The sequence below is a fragment of the Falco cherrug genome, chromosome W (genome assembly GCF_023634085.1).
Source record: "Falco cherrug isolate bFalChe1 chromosome W, bFalChe1.pri, whole genome shotgun sequence".
Taxonomy (NCBI): Eukaryota; Metazoa; Chordata; class Aves; order Falconiformes; family Falconidae; genus Falco; species Falco cherrug.
In genome coordinates this window covers 17,082,920-17,100,571 of record NC_073719.1, presented here as the reverse complement: position 1 = coordinate 17,100,571, position 17,652 = coordinate 17,082,920, and the positions used below count along the sequence as shown (strand labels likewise).

Here is a 17,652-nt window from a genome sequence, read left to right as displayed (position 1 = left end):
AGGAGGCATGCCCCACACAGCCCTGCAGCCAATGCCGCAGCTGGGAAGGAGACAAAGAGGTGCCTTTTGAGGAAGGACCCGGACAAGGTTTGCACTGGGAGCCACCGACCCAGCCAGCAGACAGCGGCACAGTGGCACTGGGAACACAGGCTGGGTGCGGCGAAGATGGCAAGAACAGAGGAGGCCCGGGCGGCCCACAGTGGCAAGGCCCCTGCAGGTCAGCACGTGCCTGATCCTCATGCACGTAAAAGCACCGGTGCTGCTGGCAGGGTTTCTGTGCCAGCTTCCCTGGGCAGGAGGGATGTGGCTTCAGGGCAGCAGGGACAAGGGGAAGAGCGCGATCTCAAAACACAGGTGACGCTCACCAAAAACAAGTGCAAAGGCAAATCGCTGCGGGAGCGCCACAAGGCTCTTCAGGAGGATCTCGTCAGTGAAGACGGAGGATCAGAAAGCCCAGCCCAGCAGGACAGGCAGTCATGCAAGCGCAGCGGCTCGTGTCCCCAAGAAGAACTGGGCAAGGGCAGCAAGGCCACGGAACAGCCCGGGGTCCCTGCCAAAGGAAAAAGACTGGGGAGAAGACAATGAGCTGCCCCAAGAAGAGGGCATCACCATTCACAGCATCTGGGTCAACCCCTCATTCCTGGAGCTCTTCCAGGACCCCCACGCTGGTCCCCAGGATGGGCCCTGCTGGCTGAGCAGTGTAGGCAGAGGGGCAGCAGCAGACGCAGCTGGCAACCTACAGAGCATTTCAGCTATGCAAGGGGAACCCGTGGAAGTTGAGCCAGCAGCTGCTGCCCTGGCCACACCTTCTGAGGAAGAGGGGCACCGCGCACATCTAGCTCCCATAGCACAAGAGTCAATGAATGCACCTGATTCTGCTCTCCTCAGTGAGCAGCCCACAGCAGCACAGGCAGAGAGCCAGGCGGCTGCCCCACACAGCCCCGCAGCCCACAACATGGCTCTGCAGGACACAGACCAGTGTAAAATGAGTGGGGTCCTGAACGAGGCTGTGGCTGCGATCCAGGGACTCGGTCAGCAACTGGCAGAACACTGGGACCCAGCACAAAACGTGCATGTGGTGATGGCACCAAGACCACCTTCAGCAACTCAGGACAGCGAGTCTTCCTTGCCTGGAAAGCCTCCAGGAGAGGCCAGCACAGCCTCTCTCGTGCAAGAGGAATGTGAGGATGGGGAACACATGGCTTCTGCCATGTCTGGAGAGCATCAAGGAGAGGCCAGCACAGCCATTTTCTCCCCAGCAGCGCACGAGGAAGATCTGGCTTCATTGCTGCCTCAGATCTCTCTGGATGATGCTGCCATACCCCACCTTGACCGAGCAGGGGAAGATAAAAGAGGTTACATGGATTCTACCTTGTCTGCAGAGTCTTGGCACCAGGTGAGCCTGGAGTGCGTGTCGGGCACGGACCATCACAAGGTACTGTAGGCACGTATAGTGTCCAGGGTGTGTGTGGCAGGGAGATGGCTGGTGCTGTCCGTGTCAGCCCGCTGACATCCCCTCCATCTCCTGCCTGTGCTCTTCTTCTCCCCATGCAAGTGGCCTCCCAGCACAGAGGTGACGCACAGCCCTCCTCTGGCTGCAGGGACCATAAACCTAACCAACCCGACACACGGCACTGCGTAGTCTACCACTAAAGCATGTCCCTAAGCGCCTGTCTTTCCCCGGTAGCCAATAACGGATGCTTAGATCTCCTTTGGCTGTTAATGTTTTTATAGGATGCGCCAGGGTTCATGTCTGAGGAGGACAATTGGGAAGATGACGATGATAAAGAGCTGTCCCAAGATAAGAACATCATCAACCACAGCATCTGGGTCAACCCCTCATTCCTGGAGTTCTTCCAGGACCCCCACGCTGTTCCCCAGGATGGACCCTGCTGGCTGAGCAGTGTAGGCAGAGGGGCAGCAGGAGACACAGCTAGAGACCTGCAGAGCATGTCCCCTGTCCCAGAGGAACCCATGGATGCTGAGCCAGCAGCTGTTTCCCTGGCAACCGCTCCTGAGGAAGAGGGGCACTGTGCACCTCTAACTCTCATAGGAAAAGAGGTGGCAAAGGCACAGGAATCTCCTCTCCTCGGTGAGCAGCCCACAGCAGCCCAGGCAGAGAGCCAGGTGGCTGCTCCACACAGCCCCGCAGCCTGCGCCGCACCTCTGCAGGACCAGTGGGACGTGAGTGAGATCCTGCACAGGGCTGTGACTGTGATTCAGGGACCCAACAGGCAGTGGTAGAACAGCGGGACCCAGCACAAACCATGCATGTGGTGACTGCAGCAACAACACCTGCAGCATCTCAGGACAGTGAGTCTTCCTTGCCTGGAGAGCGTCAGAGAGAGCCCAACTCAGCCACTCTAGTGCCAGCAGAATGTGAGGATGGAGAACACACGGCTTCTGCCATGTCTGGAGAGCGTCAAGGAGAGGCCAGCACAGCCATTTTCTCCCCAGCAGCGCACGGGGAAGATCTGGCTTCATTGCTGCCTCAGATCTCTCTGCATGATGCTGCCGCACCCCACCTTGAGCCAGCAGTAGAAGGTGAAACAGATGCCACGGGGTCTCCCTTGTCCTGGGACTCTTGGCACCACGTGAGCCAGGGGCGCGTGACCAGCACTGAGCACCACGAGCTACGGCCGGCAGGTGCAGTGTCCAGGCCATGTGCAGCAGGGAGATGGCTGGTGCTGTCCGTGTCAGCCCGCTGACATCCCCTCCATCCCCTGCCTGTGCTCTTGCTCTCCACGTGCATGTGGCTTCCCAGCACAGAGGTGACGCACAGCCCTCCTCTGGCTGCAGGGACCATAAACCTAACCAACCCGACACACGGCACTGCGTAGTCTACCACTAAAGCATGTCCCTAAGCCCCTGTGTTTCCCCCGGCAGCCGATAACGGATGCTTAGATCTCCTTTGGCTGTTAATGTTTTCATAGGAGCAGCCAGGGCACTCAGCCATAGAGGAGGACAAGCGGGAAGACGACGACAGTGGCAAAGAGCTGTGCCAAGGGGAAGACATCGCCATCCACAGCATTATGGCCCACCCCTCATTCCTGGAGCTGTTCCAGGACCCCCGTGGTGGTTTCCAGGAGGGGCAGCCAGCCCCTGCGCAGAGCGATGACACGTGGCCCTGCTCCAAGCCCAGGGACGAGCCCGAGGATGAGCCAGGTACATCCCCGAGTGTAGCGCTGGCCCGGCAAGGGGAGGCTTAGCCCAGCCGTCCCGGCAATGTGCACCCAGGCCAAAGCAGAAGGACTGCGTGCATGGGGGCTGGCCGTTCCCTGGCCACCACTCCCTGGGGAAAGCTCTCGGTGGCGGGGAGCAGGCAGGATCTTGCCCGGTACCTGCCCAGCCCCCTGCCTACACTTGTCTTCCTTCCACAGGCATGGCTGCCCTCCCGCATGCCCCAGCTCGACGGCGACGGCCCTCCCTCCTCCGCAGGGCGCTCAGGGCTCTGCGCAAGGCTTTCTGCCCTACTTGCATCAGGCCACAGCAAGAGCAGCAGCGCCGTGCTGGCAGAGGGGCCCCCAGAGATGGCAGCTGGCCCTGATCCTGTGCGGTACCCAGAGGGTGTGGCACAGGGAGGCACGCGAGGCATGGGTGCATGGACGGCGCCCAACACGTTCAGCTGCCATGAGGACGTTGTGGTGCCAGACTCTGCTCCACCCTGGGCACGTTCTGAGAGCAATAAAAGCTGAGCACGTTCCCCCAGTGGTTGCCTGTGCCTGGTCCATCCTGGGAGAAAGACGTGTGCAGGCAAGGCCCATGCCGGCAGGCAGAGCTGGAGAGCCCCTGTGCTCCTTCTTCTCCATGCCAAGCAGAGCCCACGCCTTGGGCCTCTGCCCGTGCCTCTGGCGCTCCAGCTGCTGACCAGCTGGGGCCTCTGCTGCCCTTGCTCCCAGGGCCTGTTATTTGAGTCAGCCTCTGTCCTCAGGGTGTCCTGGCACTTGCTCGGGAGAGCCCTGGGCTGGTGCTGGCAGCAAGCCGGCACTCTGGACGGAACTTGCCTCTAGCTGACTTCCAGGTGCCTCTCTGCCATTCAGACCGAGGACTTTGACCATTTCCTTTGCATCGTAATCTTGGTCTGGTTTAACTAATGCTTGCACCGCACCACCGCGCAGCACCTTGGTCTCACGAGGAACCTGCCCATGGCAGGGGGGCGTAGGAGCACCTACATGAGCCACTTGTTATTCAAGCCCTCTGTTTTTAAGACCTTGTCCTGAGAGTAGCTGTTTTGGTGAGAAAAGCCAGACCTTCGTTTAGGTTTAGCTGTTGGCCAGACGTCTGGGGGCTCCGTCTGAGTTGGTTCTTGACATTTTGCCATATTAGCAGGGCAGCAGGACCATGCTACGAACGAAATGAGGTGCACAACAAACCTCTCAGAATAAACTGAAATAGGTTTTTACAGACGTTTGAAACAGAAATAGGGAAGACTGGATAAAGGTGGGGAGGAAGACTGATGAGGATACTTGAACATTGCTGCCTGAGGAAGCAAACCTCATAGTAAACTGTTACGTGTATGTGCATTTATGTCTCTGTCTCAGGCGTCTTTCCACTTGTGCATTTCCCTGACCTTTGGCTGTTCTTAGGAGAGAATCAGTTCTGGAGGAGAGTGCTTCAGACTTCTTTCTGTAACACTGGGACCCAGGAAGTGCCTCGGTGGCACCCCTAGCTGTGACGAGAGAAGGATTTTCCTTCCGTGGAGCCTTTCCTTCACTGTGGCTGTTTAGAACAGGAGGAGGCATGGGAGACCTTCCAGGGTGCCTGCTAGCTGAAATGATTCTAGCGTTCTGTGGGCAATATAGCCACACCTTTCTCTGTCCTCCTTTATGGAGAACATCTGGCATGAACCTTGGGTGGTAATGGGTGTCATTGTGATTCTCTTTTGAAACATGATTTTTCACAGTTTAAACTCCAAAACGCTCTAGTGATTACACGCATGCATGCATGCAGTTGGGCATCCTTTTCCTTGCCTGTGAGAAGCCTAGAAAAACCTCAAGCATGTGGTGTAGCTGAGAGTTGCAACGGGTAAGAAACTAGGCAAGGGAGCTCTTTCTGACATCAAGGACCAAGCGGGTTGACAGTTTCCCCCCTTCTGGCTTGGCACTGGAGTTTCAAACCGTGGCACCGCATGCCCGGCGGCACCATTTTCTGTGTTGGCTGCCTGAGGCAATGGAACAGCTGAATTCAGAGGGATCCTGTGCGCAGGGCTAGGAGGCCTCCTGCCGGGCCTCGCCGCCCTCTCACAGTGCAGCCAGGAGCTGCTCTCAGGTGAGCGTCCCCTGTGCCTGACGGTCGGCATGAGGAACAGAGTTGGCTGCTTTGGGAAGAGCCCTGTCAGAGCGGCCATGGCCCAGAGGAGGTGACTTTTCGACGGTCTGAGAGGGTTTTTCACCGTGACCGCCTTTACGGGATCATTTTCTGGTGACCCAGGTGAGACTCTGCTATTGAGCGTCGGTGGAGCTGTGAATCGCAGCAATTCCAGCTTCTTGGTCAACCAGGGGCGAAAGCGTGCCCAGATCTAGTCTGAGAAAGCATTTGGCACGTGATAGAGTTTCGCTCTTCCCTGTGGTCAGCCTTTGTGCCGTTTTCCTGGGCAGGGGTCCTGGTCACAGGACTCGGGACCTTTGCTACGGTCCAAGAGCAATTCCAAGGTGAGGAAGAGGTGTACGCGGTTTGAAGACCTGTCTCCCAGCTGGACATTGGTGAGTTATCTCTGCGGGAGCTCGCGTTCCTCACAGAGGTGAGGAAGGCAACTTCACATGGCTACCAGGGCACAGCGAGAACCACAAACAGAAATCCTTCCTGGCACCTTCTCTGGTGGAGCTGTGCATGGGTGGTGCCGTGGAGCATGTTGGCTGCGGCCGAGTGCAAATGTCAGCTTCTCCCCATTTCACCCCAGAAAGTAGGTAGCACAACTGTTGTGGTGTGCTTCACATGGCTACCAGGGCAAAGTGAGAACCACAAACAGAAGTGTCCTGGGGCCTGGTTGTGGGCCACAAGTTCCTCTGGGGGGGCCCGTGGTGCTCGTTGGTGCCGGAGGGGGGGGCACAGGGGCCTCTGGGGAGGCTTGGAGGGGCCATAGAGTCTTCCCTGCCCCTAGGAAGGCATAGGGGCCTCGGGGGGCGGCACAGGTGCCTCTGGGGGGGCTTGGGAGGGATAGGGGGCTCTGGGGGGGGGGGGGCACAGGAGCCTCTGGGGGTTTTGGGGAGCCCATAGGGGTCTGGGGAGGCATAGGGGCCTTAGTGAGGGCGGCTGGGGGCCTCTGGGGCCTCTGGGCGGGCCATAAGGCTATTTGAGGGCCTGGGGGGGCATAAGGGCCTCTGGAGGGACTTGGCGGGCAGGTGGGGGGGTACAGGGGGCTCTGGGGGGGCAGTAGTGTTGCTGCGAAGGGCCTTAGGTCCTTTAGGTGAGCTGGGGGGTGCAGTGACTATGCAGGGGCCTTGGCAGCGGCTGGGGGGCTGGTTGGAGGGCACAAGGTCCTCTGGGGGGCTTGGGGGGCATCTGGGGTGGATGGGAGGCACAGGGGCCTCGTGGGGGAGCCCATGGGGGGCCATGGGGCTGGGGGGGCCATAGGGCAGCTGTGCCCCCAGCCCGTTCCTCTGTACTCCCAGTTCCTGCTGGTGGGTCCACAGAGGGCCCAGGTCGAGCCCCCTCCCCAGGTAAGGGGGGGGCCAGGACGGCGGACACGGTAAGGGGGCCGGGGGCGGCACTGACACACACCCCCCAAGCCCCCCGCGGCACCACTGTCCCGGGCGGGGGGCGTGCGAGCTGTCCCCCCCGGTGCCTCCCCAGCAGCAAACAGCCCGGGGGGGCTGCCCCACCCCCCTGGAGCAGGCAAGTGGTGAGGGGGCGGGGGGGACAGGATGGGGGCTATAGGGGTTAGGAGGGGCTGCAGGGGCTATGAGGGAGCAAACCGGGGCTGTAAAGGCTGAGGGGGCAGGGGGGCGGGGGTGCAGGGGGGCGCGGGGGGGGCAGGTGGTGGGAGGAGGCAGGGGGGCGGGGGACACGGGGGGGGGGCGCACGGAGTGAGCGGGGGGGGCTCTCCGGGCAGGCACAGTTTTGGGGAGGGATGGGGGTGCGGGTGTGGGCAGAGGGGGGCCGGGAGGGGCAGGGGGCTGGAGGGGCAAGACAGGGGCTATAGCGGGGGGGGGAGGGCGGCAGGGCCCACAGGGGCAACCCCCCCCGGGGCCGTGGGCATGCCCGTGGCCGGCGGCGGGCCCGGCCCGGCCCCGGAAGGCGGGTTTAATTTCCGGCCACGCGGCGCCCCGGCGCGGCTGCGGCGGTGCGGGGCTTCCCCGGGAGCCTGGAAGGCTTTCGGGCCGGGCCGTGCGGCGGCGCGCTGGGTGAGCGGGCGGGCCCGGGCCTCCCCGTCGGGCAGCGGCCGGCCGGGGGGGACGTGGCGGGCCGGCGCTCGGCCGCGGCAGGGAGCGCCTGGTGCCGGCGGCGGGCGGGCTGGGGCGGGAGGACGGCCCGGGCGCGGCGGGGCTGCCGGCGGTTCTCGTCTCCCCGGCAGTGGCGGTGCTCAGCGGGCTGCTCGCGGTGCTGCCTTTTTTTCACTCGGAGCTGCGCCGCTACCTCAGCGAGGAGGCGAGGAGCGGCGGCGGGGCCCGGGAGGGGGGTCGGCCCGCGGCGCCCTGCCGCCCCCCCGCCGCCTCCGGGTGCCCGGGCAGCCGCCGCAGCCGCCGCAGCTCTGCGCGGGGCTTTGTCTTTCCCCCAGCCGCCGGCCGGGGCCGTGGCAGCGGGCTGGGGCCGCAGGGGCTGCCCTGGGGCCTGCGGTAACGCTGGCGCAGGGGGGCGGCTCCGGAGCCTCTTCAGCCCCTGCGAGCGGGCACGACGAAAAAGAAAGCCGGCGGCGGAAGTTCCCCCCCGCCCCCGCGGCTGCTGTCTTTCTGTACAAAGTATTACAAAGGGCAAGCGCGAGGAATTGCTGGTGCCTCGTGGTTACGCAGCCGGGCCTGCTGGGCGCTTGAACCAGCGCGTCCAGTCAGGTAGCGTCATTTTTCTAGTTTGTAAATGAGCCTGAGGTTTCAGCCCCCTTACATTTCTGGACGGCAGTGTACTTGGTCAGAGAGCTCAGTCGCACTGCCAGAGCTGGCGCAGAGTTCCCTTGGGACTCCAGACTTGACTGTCTTGTTGACAGGCTCGAGAGCCTGCTTTGGAAGTCACTTGGCAAGGCACAGCTTTGCCGTGGTTGTGGTACTTGAATTCTGACTGTAATGCCACTGCCACATGTTAGCCTTTCTCCAGAAGTTACAAAAGCAGAATGAGCGTTAAGAATCTGATTACCTTTTAACTAAATTAAAAAAGAAATTGCGGGATGAAGTGACTGGAAGTCCTTCAGGTATGACTGGGTGTTACTGCCGTGCATGTTATCCGCCTGTCTAGCGATCTTTCCTGCCTCTTGTTCAGTTGTGGTAATTCCTTTGGGTAATGCGTTGGGCTCTAGATGCAGTGCATCTTGACTTCCTCCTGACCCCCGAGATGTTATCGGTCTTTGCCTTCCTCACATTTCACAGGGCGTGGGAAGGCCAGGGAGGCTGGAATCCTCGGCTGTTGTGTGCGGAGAAGCTGTCAGCCTTCTAAGAGAGCATGTAGCCAGCAAGCGCATCGTGGTGCTTCGGTACCGAGCTGATACCACAGGCCTCAATCTTTTTGTGAAAAGGGATCACAAGGAAATGTGCTGATGTTGAAGGGGGAGAGGTGGCGGGGGAAGAGGTAGGAGGCAGCTTTCAACCAATTTTAGGCTTAACTCCTGTGTTCCTGAACATGGTTCTGGGCTTTGAGGGGTTTGCTTTTGGCTTTTTGCCTTAAGCGCGTCTACCTTTCAGGGTAACGCTTTCTTGGAAGTTGGAAACGGTCCTTCTGGGACACCAAACCAAACCCCGTACCTGGGAGGGCCATTTAGCGTGCGGCACCTTGCGTTGTACTCCGTCGGTCACTTGGCCCTAGCCGTACGCGCTCTCCCAGTTTGGCACGTTCTTACCCTGCTGGCTGAAAGATTCTGTCTTTTCATTTCCTCGGCTTGTCACAGGCCATGACACTTGTGTGTTCATAGACCGCTTTCCTTGCTCGCTGCTTTCAGATTTGAGCGTCGATGCCACGGATGTAACAGGAAAACAGCAGCAGGACGTAGAGCACAAGCCGTTTAAACAATGCTTGGATAAAGCTGCCAGTCATGTGACTCCAGAAGCCGACAGACACGGTAAGATGCTATTCTGCCATTCTTGGATGGATGCTCTCACAGCCTTTCCATCACCGTATGCCTGCTACGATATTCATGGGAACAAGGGACGGCTGAATTCACAGCGTTTTAAACACCACAAACTCTTGAAGAGTTTATAGGACACAAATGTATTACACTGGCAGATCAGACAAGCTCCTCTGTGTGTGTGTGCATATATATTATACTCGGTACTTTTGCGAGGCAAGTCTTTGCCCGGTCCCTCTGAAATTGGGACAAGGACTCATCGATGCATTTCAGGAGCAAAGCTGCTGAGTGAACGGGCTTTTCCTACTGGAAATCAAGCAGCTGGTCTGGCAGAACTTGACTTTGGTTGCATCTTTAAATCCTAGGAGGCTGACAGTGGGACGAGCCCTCTCTCCAGGGAAGGCTCCGCTGACTTGACCCTTAAGCCTAAAGTTGCGTCTTGCTACGTTTGCTTTGTGTGTGTTAATGGATACCTGATTCATAGATTTCAGTTGATGGATCAGTTACAAGTTGGAGTAAGTGGTCCTTGGCTACATAAACCTCTCCTCTGCATTTTTTCACATGTTATGACTTACTGTTGTACTTCAGTACAAACTGGGAACGATTCTGGTAGTGTTGCAGTCAAACAGTAATGCTGTCCCGACTTTGCAGTCTGCGTGTCTTCAGAACCTTTGGTCACTGTAGAGTATGAGCAAATGCCTCTTGCTTGCTTGCAGCTGGTACGTGGGATAACACTGCCAGTCCTGATGTGAGAGGAGAGTTCTGGGAACAGTGCGTGCGTTGGGATGTGAAGTCAGTACCATCAGATCTGGATTTTCCAACACCTGTACAAGATGTCTGAGAGGTCCCAGACCACCGAATTTGCCAGAGGGGCTAGCAGGTCCATTGAGCCTTGCGTCTTAATTCTGATTTCCTGAGCTGTGGCTTGGTTGGAGTGGCAAGATGGTGAGTGGGAAACACTTCAGATCTCTTTCATCAAGATGAGCTAAGTGTTGTCTTCTAGCTCCTACGGTACTGGCTTGAGTAGTGTTCCCAGTTGTCAGTACTGCATGTTGTACCTGCGTGAGCACCTGGTCTTCTGTGCCTGCCCACCAGTGCTGAAATACCTCTTCCTAGGCATCCGTCCTAACGCAGCCTCTCCCTCCACTCTCACCCACATATACATTTTTGGTCAGGCATCCCAGGGTGGAGGAACTGTCTTCTGTTAACTAGACTCGTAACTCCTTTGCTGAAGTGCCCTCGCGTGTTCCATCCTTTGATGCTCCACTACTCTACCGAGGAAAGTGCAGGCTTCTTTCAGACCTCGTTCCCTGCTTCTCCCAAGGTGTGTGCCATGTTGTCACGTGAAGGGGGGGGGGGGGGGGGAGCAGCAGTATGCAATCCTCTCAACCCAAGGTGTTTGATCTGTCTGTTAGCGCCCCAGGAAAGCTGAGACCCTTGTTCCCGACCAGTCTGTCAGACCCTTCACTGAAAAGTCCCACTGGATCGAAGGGCAAATCGACTGACTTGTTCAGGGTGGCACACTAGCAGCATTAGGGGGACCCCTCAGCGGGTCTTCCCACTTTGTTTGAATGTGTTACCCGCTGCCGGCAACTGCCAGCGCCCACAAAGGACTCGCACCAACAGTTCACGGAATAACACTCCTTATTAATAAGAAATGGTGACAATTTAGGGTTTGTGATTGCCAGTGATAGGGCCTGTCTGCAAAACCAAGCTTTGAATTACATACAACTACATCCAACTGAATTCTAATCGCTAATAACAGCTAGCATGAGTCAGTTATTTAGCATGCACAAAACAGAGCTCTTACCCGATAGGTGTCCCTACGGGGGAGAAGACAGGTTCAGCCCATCGACGGATCCCAGAAGTTCCGATGGAGTCTTCCCTAATTTCTCCCTTCATCTGTCCACTTCTTATACTTCATAGTACATTGCATATTCATTTTCATACACAGGATTAGTTACAAGTTTCTGGCTTCTAATACAAATTAGTACGTATCCCCAGATAGCACTGCTGAAGTTCTCTGCTAACTACGCATGCTCCTCAGGCGGGGTTTTGCCTTCCTTTGGGGGGGCTGTTTGAGTTGGAGGTTGTGATCTCCCGCTAAGAATAAGGCAATTATCTTTGTCTTATTTTCAACTAATTTTCTGTTGATGTCAGTGGATTGCAACACTTTATCATCCCGTTTCCTCTCGTAGCCAGAACTTTCCTCACTTGAAGGTTTCTTTCTGCATAACTTAGGTACTGGCATTGTTTTCACTGCCTGTTCTTTGTTTCTCATCCTCCCCAAGGCTGACTGCCTTGGTGAGAAGTCCCTGCATAACAACTGTAGAGAGTGAGTCAGCTTGACCTAGCTTTGTGAACACTGAATCAGAGTTGGGTAACCGAGGAGTTTAGACAATCCCCCCGCCCCCCCCCCTTTGGACTCGTTTCAGTTCAGGACCGGTCCATTTCCATCACATCTAGGCGGAGCTTGAGTGACTTTGGTCATGCATATTGTTGTTACTAACTGGTGTTGTGTGCCCAGCGAGGTGTAGTAGTACCTTGGAGGCAGGCAGCTTTGAGGTGGAGGTGTGCGTTAGTATTACAATGGGATTATTTCAGCTGAGGAAAGTAATTTCACCATAACGGTTGGCTCAGCCACAGACATCTCCTGGATCTTCGTGTGCCAGCTGGTGTGCAGCTTATCGGCTGTGTGGTGCCACCTGGTTCCCTTTCCTGCAGGGAGCACGACGGCCTGGCCGTGGTGTCTCCACTCCGCACCATCCTCCGTCACCACTATCCGCGTGCGCTGAGCTGCCAGGAGGTGTTGCTTAGGGCACTGTGGTGATACGGATTCTGTGCATGCCAACCATCCTGAAGGCCATAGCTGCATTTTACCCTAAAAAAGCTTTCCGTAATGCTACGCTTCTGTTAGGACGCAGTTTGGTCGAATTCCCGCCCCTCAGGGTGATTTTCCCACACACCTGCAGGCAGCAGGACTAAGGTCATCTCCTTTTGCCTGCTTGGGCTCGGGCTAAAATCCCTTCCCTGACTATTCTTCAGCTTTTACAGCCTTTGAGCCTTCCCTTGGGCCTGGTTGATAGCCCTTTGCCATTTCACCCTGTTCACAGCCAGCGTGAGTCTAGGTACCGACTATCTCAAAGAACTTCAGTTACACGATAAACCTGCTTTTTTGTAAATTAAGTCTAGCATTTTAATTTCAAAGGGAACTATGGGAACTCCTGTCCGCATGGTGACCTAGCATAAGCAATGATGGAAAGGTGCATCAGATGTGACCTCCGTGTCAGCTCAGTGTGCCTCAGACAGACTGCGTTTGGCACTCCGTGGCATGCTGCGCAGCTCCAGAAATTCATGCTAGGGAAAAAATGGGCAAAAATAATAGTCATGTAGACACATGAGTTAGGAAGAAATGCTATAAATTAGGTATTTCTGTTGACTGAGGCAGTTGATCTTGCTTGTGGATCTTTGGGGTGTGAACTTGATGCTGAACGACTCGTTTTTCATTTGACATGCCAGAATTATTTTAAAAGAGATAGAAGAGAAGCTTATGAAATAGAATAGGTTATTGCGTCTTCCTAAAATGCTCACAAGGATTATGTATAAAGCCAAAGTGAAGGATGATGGAATAAAATTCTGTGCTTTACAAGTAAATGCAGTACACTTAACTAGGACCCTGCACGGAGATCAGGTTTCTTTCTGTTTTTAAAATCCAAAAGAAGTTTAGGAAGTCTTAGAGGTTAGTATTGTGGGAAATAAATGGCTCTTCCACAACAAATTCCATGTCAGCAAGGCTCTTTGAACAATTCTTTTTGAAATCGGTTCTAACTACAGCCAGTTAGCAGTTTAATGTTGAAATGTATACTTGCTCTCCTATAAAGCAGTATTTCGTTTGCATTTCAGTGCTGTGAGTCTTGACAAATTTGGGAAGAGCCCGAGGGAAATTTTTCATCCTGAGATACAGAAGGTAGGAGGCGACTTCTTTTTTTTTTGTTTGGTTGTGGCTTTTTATTCTTTTCTGGAAAAATAAGTCGTTGGGTATGAATGCTAGTGGTTTGTTCCTTTCGGTAGCAGGATAATTGTGGATAACTGGCTAGCTGAAAAGGGTCGCATAGACATAGTCCAGCTGGCTGGACAAAAATGCACATCGCTCCCAGCTTATCTGAAGTAAAGCAAAATACACTGTCTTTGGCTGTCCTTGTTACACAGTAACAGGAAGATTTTGGTGGGAAAAGAATGTTGCAGGTGGGAACAGAAAACTACAGAAGAGAAACTAGGGGTGGGCTTGGTATTTAGGCAACTAACCAATAATGAGCTTAACTTCTGTAAGATGTATGAGCTAATTATAAGAAGGCATAAAAGGTGACTGTAAGGTTCAATAAACGAAGTCTGCTGATCACTCATATTGAGTGACTGTGTCTTCCCTCCGTCGCGACAGATAATAATGAGGAGTAGGGTTACAGTTACAAAATAAGCTGTCTTTATGGGTTGAACTGGCTACTTTGAAATTAAACAAATATACGAGTATGTTCCAGGGCGTTTTGTGCTGTCTTCAGTACCAGTGTGCTAAAGATATTGATTTGTTTACAGGATTTATTTGCTCTTGAAGAGCAAGAGGTAAATGTAAACTTTTCACTCCTAGCACTTACTTAGTGACTTATACCAGCTTCGGTACTGACTGCTTATTGCAGTAAAAAAATGTGGTATTTCTGTGCAAATATGAGATGGAAAATCATTTAAAGCACCGGCATAATATATCCTATTAATAGATGAGCAACTTAGTGCTATCATAAAATTCATAATCTATGATCAAAAGTAAATTATTAGGTATCTGCTACTTGAGCATGCAATAGAGCTGGCATGAAGTGTATATTCCTGTGTGAGGGCGTATACAAAAGATGTATAAAAAAGTCCTTAGAGGAAACATTGTTTTGGGTCTTTTGTTTGATTGTCTGTTTATCCTGTACTATTTGGTTTTATTTCTCAGGGACCTGTGAATTTTAAATTTGGAGTCCTTTATGCTAAGGGTGGGCAGCTTACAGATGATGAAATGTTCAGCGATGGTGAGTTTTTCACCTTTTTCTTGGCTGACGGTTGCATCAAATATTGAGCTTCACTGTGAGTACAAACAGTCACAGTCGTGACCCTCTTAGAATTCATCTTAGGAGCCTTGAAGATTTGTATATAAATCAAATTGTTATACTGGATAAACTGTTTCTTTTCCTCTAGTGTGCGTTCCCACAATTAAGTGGTGTGGAGCTGAAGGGGACTACAATGGAATGGGGATGGAGCCGTTTGGACCGAGTCTTGAAGATCTCTTCAGTTTTTGTTCAAGGAAATTTAGTCTCGAGACAGTCCTATTACTCGCTGACCAAATGGTAGGAACCTGCTTTGCTGATCTTGATGGTGCAGTGTGTTGGAATATTCAGATTCCTTGAGAGATCAGAACCAAATACGTTGTTTCTGTAATTTAGAGGTGAATAGGCCTGTTATCATGAAAGAAAAGACTCAACATTGGTTTTGTTGCGCTTAAATACAAAGTGCCCCATCTAAAGTGATTACAAAGTTTTAATTGATTTTTAAAAAGCAGACTTGCGCTGTTTGCAAACCGTCTGTTGCACTGCTCAAAGACAAAAGAAATTCGCCCGAGAAAGTTTTTGGAAACAAATGTAAAATAGACACGGGGAAAGAGCTGGAGAGGTTTATGTGTTGTCTGTCGAATTATGTTCTCTTTAATGCCCTTACGTTTTACAATAAAAAGTTTCATTACCTCTTTTATCGTTAAGACAATCTTGCTAGTGTTTTTATACGGAAAAAAGTGTATGCCTAGTCTCTCTCGAGTGATTTATGGTTGGGTTTTTTTTTCCTCTTTATCTAGATTAGTTGAATTGAATACGTTCACTCTGAGAACTTCATCCACTGAGATGTGAAGCCAGACAACTTCTTAATGGGCCTTGGGAAGAAAGGCAATCTTGTCTACATAATAGACTCTGGGTTAGCAAAGAAGTAGCGAGACTCTCAAACTCACCAACATATCCCATATCGTGAAAATAAAAACTTAACAGGAACCGCCTGTTATGCATCCATCAACACGCATCTTGGAATCAGCGAGCTGGAGAAAGCAATAAATAAAAACTTTGAAAGTGTCGATGCACTTAATTTTAGCACAAGTAGATGTTGCTTTAATGAGGCATAGAGTATGATCCTTATTTATGGCACTTAACAGCGCAGTGTGCTTGGCCTCTTATCTCTTGATTGGGTGGGAATTGGTCCGACTGTAATTCTCAGGAATTAGCACCTTTTTTTTTAATAATTGCAAGGGTGATAGGCTTTTTCTTGTACTGTTTATCGTGGGCATAGTAACTCAGCTATCCCTTGTTTTTCAAAGGTTTTTTATGACGGTCTTGTTGCACAGTCTTTTGTTTTTCCAGTACTCCTTTTTTATACTGTTGTAGAGCAATCTCACGGAGATGACTTGGAGTCCTTGGGCTACGTACTGATGTATTTTAACCTGGGCTCCCTCCCCTGGCAGGGACTGAAAGCAGCGACAAAGAGGCAGAAATAGGAACGTTATCGGTGAAAAGACAATGTCTACACCCGTTGAGGTTTTGTGTAAAAGGATATTCTTGTAAGTTACTTTTCTGCAGCACTAGGCTTACGTGTTCATGGTTTAGTGGGATTTCTTTTTGCTTTACGCTGAATCCTACCAGTCTTTTTACTTGTGTGTGTGTGTGTCTCTCTCTCTTTTTTTTTTTTTTTTTCCCCTTTTTCTTTTTTTCTAAATTCCCCCAACCCTGCCCATGGTTGGGCGTGTCTGTGATAGAGATACTGTGCCTTCAAGACTGGGATCTTTCTGTTCATAGACCGTTTCTAATTATCCTTTGTCTTAACTATTAGTAAACAATCCCTGAGGTGCCCTCAATTCAAAGGGTAGCTTAGTACATCTGATTTGCACTGTGTTGTGTGTGCATGCGTCGGTGTTGGCTGGATGACTCTTGACAGCAAACAGCATTTTGAGAAACTACCCATTTCTTCATATGGGTGGGTACTGTTTCTTGAATTAATTGGATTGCAGTCAGATGCACCTATTGCAGTTGTTTCACTTGAGAATTGTCATTCCAGGTTCACGTAGTTTGGCCTGTTGATGGTCAGCATCTGTGAGAGGTGTAAGAAACCCTCCTATATCCTAGCATCGTGCTTCAAAGCTTTTCTGTTTCTCAGCTTGGTATTCACGCCACAGTAATAATGAGGTGGTTTTGAGCCCTGCAAAATGATACTTAAATCGATTTTAAAACTTGTTAACGTTCGCTGCCGTCAGGGAATATTGATGATCTTTCACCAAGAGTGCTGTCCCTATTCTGTCCACGCTCTTGGCTTCAGCAGCTAGGTATGACAATGGGAACTATGGTTTCTGTCATGGCTGTGTGAAAACTTACTGGCTTCCATCTGTTTCAACTGTGCCTTCATAGGTGTTCCTTTACATTCATTAACGGTGTTTTTTCTCTGGGGTTAACAGGCAGGAAAGACTAATCAACTTTTCTTGTGCTCTCTGTTAGAATTTCTTTCTTAACGTAAATTACTAATATATAATTTCAGCCAGAAAGACTTGAGCTTGTTAGAGAAAATTTGCTTTTCATTTTCCCAGTTCTTGCTTACTCCGTAGCGGGCAAGATGGCTCAAATTGTTGCAAGTTTTCATAGCTTGTGCTCTTACTACCTTCATAATGTTAAAGTAATTCTTCCATAATCAAAACGCACCCTTAGATGTTAACCGGGTTACCAATTAAAGTCATGGTTTTCCCGTTATCTTTATACCTTGTTCTTAGTCAGGAAAACCTCAAGTATCTGGGTCATGGGGCAAGGTTATTAAGGAGAACTTTGATTGGCTAAGTGTAAGACTATAGAAAATCATTCATACCGCTTCTTACCAGGAGAACAGTAAAGAACAGCAGCTGTTTGTCCATACCCGTTCCAAGTGTGTCAGTTTCCTTGGTAAGTCCTAAGTAAATACGCTGCTGCTGTTCCTGTTTCAGGAAGTGCTTAGACCATACTCCTGGTAGAAAGCAAAGTTTGCTATGCAGATCTACTGATGTCTTATGTTAAGGACTACGTTTTTTATTTATAACTTGATAAACCAGTTTTGTTGTTTTATGTGGATGCCTTCATTTGCTAAGTCAATGCTGCATCTGCGATCCCCACCTTTCATAGTCTAGAGGAAGGGCTGCTGCCTGTTGAACTCTAGGCAATGGAGATTTGCAGAAGTTACTCAAAGAAATAATGAAAGCTGCTTACTTCTAGGTAGAGTTCTTAAAGATGACTCTGCATTTTTATCTGTTTTTTTTAAAATGAGTTCAGATTAGTTCGGTCTGAAACTGAAAGCTAAGGCTGGGAATGTAGCTAATAGGAATGAAAATTCCCTTATGGAAAATACATTCCTCCCAGAGA

At 52.1% G+C, this 17,652-nt stretch overlaps 2 protein-coding genes across 6 annotated transcripts; both read left to right on the top strand.

Moving 5' to 3' along the window:
- Positions 1-955: 955 nt before the first annotated feature.
- Positions 956-3,209, top strand: LOC129734546 (uncharacterized). The gene is made up of 2 exons (XM_055698159.1): positions 956-1,396; positions 2,934-3,209. The coding sequence occupies exons 1-2, from the start codon at positions 956-958 to the stop codon at positions 3,207-3,209; spliced, it is 717 nt and encodes a 238-aa protein (XP_055554134.1).
- A 4,729-nt stretch (positions 3,210-7,938) lies between these two features.
- Positions 7,939-15,281, top strand: LOC129734501 (casein kinase I-like). 5 transcript variants are annotated; one of them, XR_008730071.1, is made up of 5 exons: positions 7,939-8,715; positions 9,083-9,202; positions 9,925-10,153; positions 13,112-13,175; positions 14,196-14,271. XR_008730071.1 is itself a non-coding variant. In XM_055698068.1 (5 exons), exons 1-5 carry the CDS (start codon positions 8,684-8,686, stop codon positions 15,093-15,095), a joined length of 330 nt encoding a protein of 109 aa, XP_055554043.1. In that variant the 5' UTR covers positions 7,939-8,683; the 3' UTR covers positions 15,096-15,281. The 5 variants fall into 5 exon arrangements, 2 of the variants coding, with proteins under 2 accessions (XP_055554043.1, XP_055554042.1); XM_055698068.1 differs by lacking the exons at positions 9,083-9,202; positions 9,925-10,153 and adding exons at positions 14,438-14,586; positions 15,087-15,281; XR_008730072.1 differs by lacking the exons at positions 13,112-13,175; positions 14,196-14,271 and adding an exon at positions 10,384-11,017.
- Positions 15,282-17,652: the final 2,371 nt, after the last annotated feature.